This window comes from Nilaparvata lugens, chromosome 11 (genome assembly GCF_014356525.2).
Source record: "Nilaparvata lugens isolate BPH chromosome 11, ASM1435652v1, whole genome shotgun sequence".
NCBI lineage: Eukaryota > Metazoa > Arthropoda > Insecta > Hemiptera > Delphacidae > Nilaparvata > Nilaparvata lugens.
In genome coordinates this window covers 13306829-13318691 of record NC_052514.1, presented here as the reverse complement: position 1 = coordinate 13318691, position 11863 = coordinate 13306829, and the positions used below count along the sequence as shown (strand labels likewise).

General features: G+C 34.2%; 1 protein-coding gene across 1 annotated transcript; it reads right to left on the bottom strand.

Moving 5' to 3' along the window:
- Positions 1 to 1656: 1656 nt before the first annotated feature.
- LOC111044435 (general transcription factor IIE subunit 1) lies at positions 1657 to 11862 on the bottom strand. Its single transcript, XM_039437623.1, has 7 exons — positions 11669 to 11862; positions 10667 to 11012; positions 9421 to 9549; positions 8319 to 8545; positions 6758 to 6965; positions 3737 to 4025; positions 1657 to 2208 (listed from the first exon to the last, which is right to left on the bottom strand). The coding sequence occupies exons 2-7, from the start codon at positions 10955 to 10957 to the stop codon at positions 2036 to 2038; spliced, it is 1317 nt and encodes a 438-aa protein (XP_039293557.1). The 5' UTR covers positions 10958 to 11012; positions 11669 to 11862; the 3' UTR covers positions 1657 to 2035.
- Position 11863: the final 1 nt, after the last annotated feature.

The following is an 11863-nucleotide window of genomic DNA, read 5'->3' as shown; positions in this document are numbered from 1 at the left end:
TATTATTATCATTATATATATTATTAATCGATTTTTATTGATTTTTTTAAATCCTGTAATTATTTTATTATTGCTATCGATTTTTATTGATTTTTTTAAATCCTGTAATTATTCTATTATTACTGTTGTTTTAAAATTCTCCTCAATATTTTATTTTAGTTTCCAGTTTCATTTTGAGTTTCAATTTAATTAAATCAATTATTTAGTTCTCCAAAATATTATCTGTTTTGTTTATTATTTTAAATTATAGTTCCTTTCTCATGAGTTATAGACTTAGATCAATTTAACTTCTCGTAAGCCAAGCGATTCCCCCATTGTTAACATAATGTCTAGTTAATTTTACTAAGTTAACTTGAATTAGTTGATCATTCTCACAACCCTATAATACCAGCTCAATACCAAACATAAGATACCCCCAATAACATTCGTAATAGTAACTTCATTACACAGGAATAAAATATAGCCCTTAACAAGTTCAATAATAATTATTTTACAATATGTTTTAAACAAATAGTTATTCTACAGAGTATAATCTCAGCTCATTAGAGATCAATGATAGTGTAACAACAGAAACAAGTTTCTAGTTAATTACTTAATCAATTTAATAAAAATCGACAATAATCGACAGTACGGTAATCGGCTTGAGATAACAGTAAAAGTTGCAACACAAACGCCCTATACCATGGGATATCTACTTACGCTACGGTATTGTTTCTGTATGATAAAACTTTAAAGTCATCAAATACAAGAAAAGTTGCTCACGCACACTGGATATGCATAATAATTACGACTTTGTACTAACTTTATAGGGCTAGTGTGTAAGCAGCTTATTTCAGTATTGCAAGGGCTTTCAAGTTGTTCAATGTTGTTTTCTATTATGAACTGCTTATTATTAAATCATAATAATAAGGCTTTCAAGTTCTTTGGAAAACCCCCATTCTGTAACTTCTATGAACATGTGACTCTTTTGAAGAAAGGCGTGAAGTGAATGTAATAGTTCTGACTTTTTACGATTGGTAGAATGCCCGGTTTCACCAAGCTCGGTCAAAATCATAATGTTCCATGATCATAATGTTGAGCTTGATGTAAATTGAAATGTCTTGATCGAGCTGCGTCGTTACTATACAGTTCTGTATATTATAATCTTGTTTAATTGTTTATGATATGCATATATTTTTAACATTTCCTTGTATTGTGCTTATTGAAAGTAAAACTTCAACTTCAAGCTTGGTGGAACCGGGCAACTAGAGGATTAATTTACTAAGAAAATAATACTTTAGTTGTACCTAAGAATTTAGGTTGTCAATAACTTTTTAGTAGCAAAGAAAAATTATTTGAACATTATTTGATAAAACTATAAGATTAATAAAACAAAATAAATCTTATAGCACCCTTTATTCTTTAAAAAACTTTAAAATAGTTGAACAACTTAGGTTTGAAAAAACCAAAACTAGTTGTTCAACTATTTTAAAGTTATTTAAAGAATAAAGGGTGCTATAAGATTTATTTTGTTTTATTAATTTAAAAGCAGCTCATGTCAATAAGTGTTTTTTAACTATAAGATTATTTGTTCCTCAACGTTTTTCAAATATATTGATAATCTGAATAAGTCCCAGTTTATAGGACACTGATCAAATCGAATGAACCATTAAACATATAGAATTAACGGTCCATTAGATTTAATAAATTTCCTGGAAACCGCACCTTAATCTTACAATTTTTATCAAGTATTAAAACTGAAGAACTAGTTTGACAGCTAAATCTGTACACAACAAAAGAACTGAGCAATTACGTACATCAATCTAATGAATTTCTTCAAATATTGAAAGTATTCCACCACTTTCAAAAACTCTGACAAGAAAACCTCCGATGACAATAATTCAAACTTTTCCCCCATTCTTCATTCATCAAGTTTCCTCACACTTCGCCCCATTCTTCACTACCTAATTAGAAGTTTTTCCCCAACTTTTTTCAGTCCACAATCACAACCACCAATGAGACTGCAGCTAGCTAGTAGCCCCGCCCACTCAGTCATTCAGCAGTCTAGCATATTGGAGTAGTACTCCTGGTAGACCTGAATGTAGGCTTCCTTCTCCTGGACACTCATCTCCTTGATTAGAGCGTCGTCCACCTTTGTAATGGGCACGTGCTTGCCTCCCACCATCACTGTCGGAATCATTTCATCCTCTTCCGAATCTCCAATCTCTTCTGTCATTACAAAACATAGGAAATTCAAGGTCAATTGAAATAGAAATGGATAGCAGACTAACAATAAACAAGTACAATGTACTAAAGCAACTGATCCGAACCTCCAATCTCTTCTGGAATTCCAAAACATATGAAATACATGGTTCATTGAAATAGTAATGAATAGGGGACTAACAATAAACAAGTACAATACTAGAGAAACTGTATCTGGAGAAATCCGAATCTCCAATCTCTTCTGTCATTACAAAACATAGGACATACATGGTTAATCGAAATAGACGACTATCAGACTAACAATAAACAAGTACAATAATAAAAGGAACTGATCCGGATCTCTATCTCTTCTGTAATAATTACAAAACTTAAGAAATACATGGTTAATTGAAATAGTAATGAATAGCGGACTAACAATGAACAAGTTCAATATCAAAGGAGCTGAATCAATGATTTAGGTTAGTAATAATTTATTATTTTATTTAGTAATAATTGGATGATTGGATTCAATGATTTGGATCAGTAATAGAGTTAATTACAAAACATGAAATATACAGGTTAACTAAGAAAAAAATAAATCAATTGTTGAAGGAATGAGAGAAACTACTGTAATAATTAAATCAGTAATAATGCTAATACAAAACTGATAGTAGGCCTATAGAAGAACAATGGTAATAAGAATACATCCAGCTTTTTGTTCATAGAATGATTTTCTAAATACTCTCTATGAGAGCGCTCAAAGTAGAAGAAATTACATTCGTCGAGTTCATAGCCGAATTTTAAACAGATTAAATGCTCATAAAAAGTTCAAAAACATCAAAGTAACAAATTATATAACCTAAATTTTATTTGAAATTCCTTCCTCTTTCCAATCATATCCTTAGAATTAGATTTTGACTCATAGTTTTGAAGTTTAACGTTTTTTTTTTTTGAAATATCGAAAAATCTGTACATCTCGATAACTAAGATCGATATAATAAAATTTTACTAAGCATTTTTTGTTGCAGATTTCATAGAATCTATGGTAGTCGGCTGTTACACCTTTGGTTGGACATCCTGTAAATGTTGTGGTTTCTGAATGTTTTCAATTTATCTAGTGTTTTTCTGTGATCTCTTAATATGATGTCATTTATGACATGTGTATGATTTTATTATTGCTAATAAATATAATGTGTGCAATTTTATTGTTTCTTTGTTTGAAAAAATCTATGCCTACTATAGGCTATGTGGTTCAAGTTTCTGTATTCTGTAAGAATAATAATTGTTATTTTAATTGGGATCAATAATATATTGACAAGGTAGATAGTTGTAGCATTCTTTCAATATAATTCAGTCAATAAGAGTAGATTTTATTATAACCAATTCAAGACAATATGACTTGCCTATCGCTCTTATTGTAGCCTGATGGTCAATAAAAATGAATCTTGAATCTTGATGATCATAATGTATGTTATGTAAGCGTTAGTATTAGGGCGAGGATACACGAGCTTTTTCTTCAACTGATAAATAATAAATATTTGATAAAATGACGTACCTGGCGACGACGCTCCAATATTGTTGATCTCGTTGAAATCGTCATCACTCATCTCTGAGCCACTGTTATTGGAGGCGGCATTAACCGACTGCAGCGCACTCTTGACAGCATTAGCTGTGGCCTCCGCCCCTCCACCGCCTCCACTGCCGCCTCCACCCCGCCTCTCATGCGCCAACAGCACTGACATGATGTCGTCTGCTGCCCCCGAGGCTCCGCCCTTTGCCGCCGCTCCCGCTACCGCTACCGCGCTCTTCTCCGCCTCCATGCTGGCTCCTACTAACGGGTCCGCCTAAAACACAAACACAAATGTGTCATCACTACTAGTGAAATGTATCATCACTACTAGTGAAATGTATCATCACTAAATGTATCCAAGTAAATCACTTACTTCATTAAAAACGGAAGATAAAATTGAATGGGAAATAAAACCTTCGGCTGGGTGAGGCTACTCTTATTATCTGGAAATTAAGAGATTTACTAACTTGAAAATGGCATTAATATGTTAAAACATTTTGTGAATAAAAACTTTTAAAATAAGTGTACTTTAATTTTTAATTTCCAGATTAACAGAGCATGTTTTTTACTTACTTTGATTGAAAATAAAATATAAAAATGAGTAGGAAACTATAAAACATTAATCTATCAAAGCAAATCACCGACAATAACTTAGTACAACACTAGTACCTACAATAGGAATATGTAGGCTATAATTCAACAGCATGTCTCCATTTTAGACAACTTCCATTTTACTCTACATAGCCTGAGCACAGAAATCTGAATTGGAATGAGAGTGGAATAAATGTCAATGGTGAGAAATTGAACACCTTGAAATTTGCAGATAATGTTGTGCTAATAGGAAGTAGCACAGAAGTTCACTACATGCTAATGGACCTAATCGGAGAGAAAAGGAAAATTGGACTGAAGGTGAATTTTAACAAATCAAATGTCATGACATTCAACTGCGAAGAAGAGGAAATATCACTGGAGAAAGAAAGAATAGAAAATGTTGAAAATGTCATTTACTTGGGGCAGAAGATTGGAAAATACAGTCAATGGGGAGAGATCACTCGGAGAGTTGCATAGGGCTGGTCGATGTTCAATCGATTGAAGTACCTATTTCGATCAAAAATCGACATGAGTAGGAAGAGAAAATTATCCAAATGTGCGTCATACCGGTAATATTGTACGGTTGTGAAACTTGGACACTGAATGAGAAATTGATGAAGAAGCTTAGAACTACTGTGAGAGCGATGGAAAGGATAATGATTGGGGTGACAAGGAAGGACAGGAAAAGAAATACATGGGTCAGGAATGAGACGAAAATTGACGACATTGGCAGAACAATTGTAGAAATAAAATGGAATTGGGCTGGTCATATAGTTCGTGCAAGAGATGAAAGATGGACAAAAGGAATATTGGACTGGTACCCACGAACAAGGAAAGGAGCAGAGGAAGACCAAATTACCGATGGGACGAGGAGTTCCGACGAGTATGCAGCGGAGCAACCTGTCAGAGAATCGCACAAGAAAGACAGGAGTGGGAGAGGATGAAAAACGTCTTCAAAGAGGTCTGGCTCTACGGGGAATGAACGAAGGACACTCAATTAATCCTAAAAATAGGATACCCCAGCAGCTGCTGAATTGCCAAGAATGAAAACAATAAAATATATGTATGCAAAATGTAAATACAGTAATTTGTAAATTTGTGCAATAAAAGGGTTGCCTATTTATTTATTTATTAGCCTAAGCATTGTGTAAAAAAATTATATGCATAAAACATTTTTGCTATTTTTTGGAATCATTGTTAATATCTACTGACAGCATTCTATTCATTGTTCCACAGCCATAACAAAGCCAACGGAATTTTTATTTGGGGACGTGCTTCGACTGCTTCAGAGGTGTTGCTGCTTCAAAAACAGGCAATTAGCATTATCACCTTCTCGGACCACCTTGAGCACTGTAGGTAGCTCTTCAGAACACTAAAAATCCTGACAATATTCGGCCAATGCATACAGTGATGAGCAATATATTCATGTATTGGCCGAATATTTTCATGAAAAAAGACAAAGTAGACAGTCTGAGGAAAAGAACACTGTCCACTAAATTGGCAGTGCAGGGATTTAAGTTATATGGGGTTATATGGTTTTCCCAGCCAACGACGAAGAATTCGAGTATCAAGTAAGATGGGTGGCAGAGACATGCATAGACAGATAGGTAAGACCATAAGCTAGCTCCGCAGTGCAGGCTGTATGCTTGTCTGACTCGGACTAGGCGCTGAGACAGCAAATAATAGCAGCGTTGGTGGGAATGCGAGCGGCCGCAGTAACGTCTTCCACCCAGCAATGGTCGGCGTAGTTCCGCCTAGCGGACAGACGAAAGATCAATCGAGTCGGTTATTTGATCCCTCCAGCCAGGCTCAGCCAAGCAGCCGAGACAATAGAACAATGGAGTGGCGGTCTTATTCGCGTTCATCAGCAGTTTTCTTTCTCACGATTATTTTGATTTTTGTGTTACCTATAATCAATAATAACTCCAGTCACCAGTAAAAAGTTTCCAGAAACGTGGTGTACTACCATATTAATGTCTTATCATGATGATTTTTAATTATCTAAAAACATTGTTGACATTCTGAGCCTTCAGGCTAAACTTGGGGTCGCTGAGAGCGAATCTGCAATCAGAATTTCTCTATCACGAAAAATAACGAAAAAACCAAGCTGATGATCTTCCGGCAACCGATAACAGTCATCCTGCAATGCGGCCGAAACACTTCCAAGCCAGACACCCATCTCAAATGACAACAACGCCAAGCTGTGAGAAACCATCCTGCACTGCGGCGCTAGGTTTAGAGATGCCAGACTGACCTGTGTCTGTTCTTTGGTTATGACTGTGCTCTCTATTGCCATTATAACGTGGACATCACTGTAGTATTTTCAGCAATAAGCATAGACAGATAGGTACGAGCATAAAGGTGACAGAGAAATGCATACACAGATAGGTAAGACCATAGAGATGCCCGACTGACCTGTGCCTGGTCGTTGGTGATGACGGTGCTCTCTATCATCCAGAGAGGACGCTCCTTGCGCGGCGCGTGGTCGGTGGCTGCGAGAGCGTCGTCGCCAATCGTAACATCGACTTTGGTCTCCTCCACGGCGAAACCTCCCTGGCTGCGAGTTGCCTCTCCCGACCAGTGCTCGCCTCCCGGGCGCATTGGGCCGCGATTCGTGTCCAGGCTGCAAGCAAGTCAGATGAGACATAGCATTTAATACAATCCATACTAATAAACTACGTAGTACTTAAGAGAACAGATAAAAATATAGCTTCAATACAGCAGCTTTTATACAGTAGTATTTTATATTTACTAGAATTCAATTTTATTTTTAATATTCTTACTTTTTTGTACTCTTACTATGTATAATGACTATTGTGATAATGTTGTTATGGAAGCATTTTTTGGGAGAAATCCTGTATGCTTCCATGTTTTTCTTAAATAAATATATTAATTAATATAGGATGTATGATATACAATGAATAGATGTCGCCCCACCTCACATATATATAATCTGAATGACAGTATTTCATAGTTTGTTGTAGGCTAATGCATCAAGAAGCCTAATAAGCCAGTACTTTTTTGTTTCTGAACACATGTATGATAATAAAACGTAAGGTAAAAACTAGTCATTTTGTGATATCTCATCAATCCCTAAATTATATGTTTTTATAATTATTGCTTTACTCATTTTTTAGTTCAGTTGACAGATCATTGTGTACTTTTCCACCACTAAACTGAAATTATTCTTCAAGACAGTTTTATATGGTACAAAGAAGTCCTCATAAATTTAATATAGGATGACGAATAACATTTTTATTTGGTTCATTTGTTGCTATCGACCCTTTCATAAGAATGTATGTAGGCTGAGATGAATGAATGAATGAATAAACTTTCGGAAACGAGCAATCTTGGCTATGCCTGTTGTCCCTTTCCAATCATTCAAATGATTTGTGAAAAATGATTAAATGTATCAATAGATACCTATAAATATCATTAATGATAATGAATGAGTTTGTATTATTATATTTTCTAGTTCATGGAAATTGATGAGAAATTTATTTTTCACATTTAACAATACACACATCAAATACATGATTAGAAAAGGGTCAACAGGCCTAGTCCAAAACTGCTCCCTTTCCGAATTTTGATAGTAGCAAGCCAATGCTAATAATAGAAACAAATGCTAATCAATAAATAATTAAACGAAAATATAAATTTGAATGCTGTAAACCACCCCTGACTAGCGATAATTATGAGGTGCCGGGTTCGATTCCCGGGTTGGAAAATAGTTTTTGGGTAGTAGCTCTCATCGAATTTCCATCTAGCTGTTAACCCTGTTGTCAATGTTTGCAGTATCAGAAGTCTTCGGGTTGTTTACAGCATTTAACTTTGGATTTTCATTTAATAATAATTCTCTAGTTCATATTTATTATTTTAATGCTGAAAATATCAATCTGATTCATAAATTATGAAATGTATTTTACTTTGTTTAATTATTTGAATGTTTTTATGGATGAATTTGAATAACACAAACCCTCTGATAGTGCTGATATCGACAGGATCAGGCTCCAATACTTCTGGTGCCAGCCGTATGCCTTCCACCTGTCTGAGCAGTACGTAGAGTGGCTCCAATTGGCTGTTGAACTTGGCCAATAACAGCCTCGAGTCCTTCTTGGGCAGCGCTGATTGGTCCTCCTCGACCACCTCTCGACAGTACGTGCACCGGAATTCCTCAGTGGCGAAATCGAACAGCTGATCAGCCTGAAAACCGTACAAACATAGAAATTAGAATAATGAGAAATGGTAGGGACTATAGTGTAACTCCCACTTAAATATGCTTCAACGTCTTTTTTAGACTGTTCATTTTCCATTGTTTAATTTATTATCTTCGTTTTTAAATAATAAAGTTTCTTCATTTTCTTCATTTATCTTCATCTTCAAGTAATAAAACTGGGTAGCTTTTCATTATAGGGAAGAAGAGAAAAGAACTTGAGTCACGAGATGCACACAACATTTTTCATCAATCTATGAGAATAATATAGTAATTTTCAATGAACCTTACTATGATCCTTTGCTATTTGAATTCTTTATCACCCCTTATCACCCCAGTTCGATCACTAAATTATATTCACTACCACAGCACCAGACAACGTGACCTGTTGGATGTCCCCAGGAGACGTCTCCAACAATCACAGGATAGTTATAGGATCTCTGCCCTGGAATTCTCTAACAAGAGAGTAAAGCTCTGAGGCTCCTGGTGTAAAGCAGTTGGATGAGGCCGCCTTCAAGAAAACCGTCAGGAAGTTGCTTCGTGACAAGGCATATTATAATGTGAATGAATTTATGAGTGATGATTTGAATTTTTATCATAAATGGTCACTATTTTATCTGTCATTTGAATAGTTGTGTAATTACGTTCATTGGAATTGAATTTTATCACGCCATCGATCCCACAAGTGCGAGTATAAGCAGAAGGTATTATATTCTTCAATTGAAATGGAAACGATGTAGTCTTATCAGTTCTAAATTTATTCAAGCTAAACTAAAAAAAACAACATATTTCCCATTCCACCTTAATATATCGAGAAATCCCATAACATTTCTGTGTCTAGTGTAATATTATATTGTTCACTTACTTCAAGATCTGTAAATGTCTTCGAACAGCGTGGACATTTGAAACTTGCTCTACTCGTGGCATCTCTCTCTTCAGTCTCCATCCTTTTCCTCATCAGGTCCAACTTGTACTTGACTACATTCACAAATGTCTGGAAATTAAAAAAGAATGTTGAAAAAAATTATAACTTGCTTTTTGGAATCCTATCAATATTCTAGAATAGAATATTAGATAGAAAATACATGAAGCTTGATACGTATTTTTTATAAACCAAGTTCAGGACAGAAGTCTGTCCTGTTATGAAAATTTAATTAAGTTAATAGCTATATTAAATTTATTCAAATAAGCTTGTCTTGTCAATATAGATAGCAAATACATTAAGCTTGATACGTATTTTTTATAAACCAAGTTGAGGACAGAAGTTTGTCCTGTTATGAAAATCTATTTTAATTAAATTAAGTTAATAACTGTATTAAATTTATTCAAATAAGCTTGTCCTGTCTGTACTTTTATTTCTCGAATTTTTTACTTCTCACTCTCAACAATAACCTATTGAATAAAGAGCAGCATTCAAGAAGGTTTTGATGAAGCATCAAAGCCATTCTTCTAAAGCAATAGTTTTCTTTTTTGTAAGAGATTAAAGTTGAAATAGTGATGGAGAATATTTTTATTAGTTGAACTCATTTCTTGAGTAAATTTCTGCCATTCACTTTAGAAGGACAAGGTCACTTTGGATTTGAAAATAAAATTACGAAGGTAATCAGCTACAGTTAATCAGAGTAGACACTGAGGTGACCAATGAATTATGAATTATAAATTATTATTATTATATAACCCAACATGAATTATAAAATTTCAAATTATTCTGTCAAGTCTATAATCTAATGATTTTTATAAAAATCACACAGAAATTGTTATTTCATTATAAATTTGGGAATGTTCACTTTATGATTTGGGGCCAAGCCACATAAAGCAGGTTTTCAAATTTTTTGCGCTGGCGGTGGACTAGTCTGGGCCGGAAGCTCTCCGATTGCCTGAGTATCGGCTGATTCCCGAACCCCAAACGAATCAGCTGATAATCAGCCAATCAGAGAGCTTTCTGCCCAGCAGACTTGTCCGCCACCAGTGTAAATATTGCAAAAACGCCTGAAAAAATGCGGCTTTGTCCTCATCATCGATGTTTTTTTTGTAATTTAATAGATTACTCAATCTTATATTTTTTATAAAAAAGGTGGGTACTTAATTTATATTTCCTAATAATTACTCACCTTGTAATTGATGAAGTAATAGTTAACTTTCTGAGCTTTTCCATCAGGCCCAGTCTCCATTCTAAGGCGCACCTGGATGAATTTGTCATTCCTCAGGGTTGTAATTCTTGCCCTCAACATTTTTCTCTCAAACTTCAACAGCTCACAAATGTCATCCTCTTTCATACAAGGATTTCTCACTAGCATATCGATGATTAATGCATCTTCAATCGTATAAAACCCACGAACTACGAGTCTTGCCAGCTGTTTTAAGCTGCTAGGTACTTCTTTCACCAACTGTTCTTCACTCATTTTACTTCTATTCTAGTCACATCACTTCATCAATCCATACTGGCAATTAAAACCCCTAAAAGTGTATGAATATAAGTTATTATAAGATCAAGAATAGTTCAATAATTAGGTATACATGTTAATGTGTATTTCTAATACTTTTTGAAATGTTTTAATCAATAATTCTTGTCATAAAATAAAGGTAGGTCTACAAACATGAGCATCTAGGCTAATAAAGAAATAATACATTTCACTGTAATTTGAAAGCCCAAATTTCTACTTTCAACTGCGTAGAGTTCGACATTAGCGTGATATACAAAGATAAATTGCAATCTAAATTAACGTTTTAATTAAGAAAGTAGGCCTAAGTGAGATACCGGTCACGAAACGTTTCAATACACTTTAGAGCAAGTAAATGGCAGTTAATTCACCACAAGTTCATTGACAAATAATTAAAAATATATTTATCAATTCAAGTTTGATAGAAATATAAAATATAGACCTAAATGAAAAATAAATCATTAGCCTAGTTGAAAAACCGCCAATAACTTCAAACTAACCTCAAAATAGGGTTAAATTCTGAAACAATTAAAAAGCTTTTACTAAAAGTAAATAAATTATTTATTGACTTACATAAAAATGGAACCTATGAATGAATATTTATTGAAATGAATAACAATTGAAATAGTTATTATATTACAATAAACATCAAATACATTTTTATTACCTCACCAATTTCAAAATTTGAAGATATCCTGGCAATGTAAATTATGTTATACTAGTAATTGATTTAAGGTAGTAAGCAATAGTATGAGAATCACTATGAAAATGTTTAATACTCTTTATAAATCACTAATTGAAACTACTCAGAAATTATGTTGGTAATCAAAACGTAAACACTTTACCTAACCACAAAATTTGAACGCA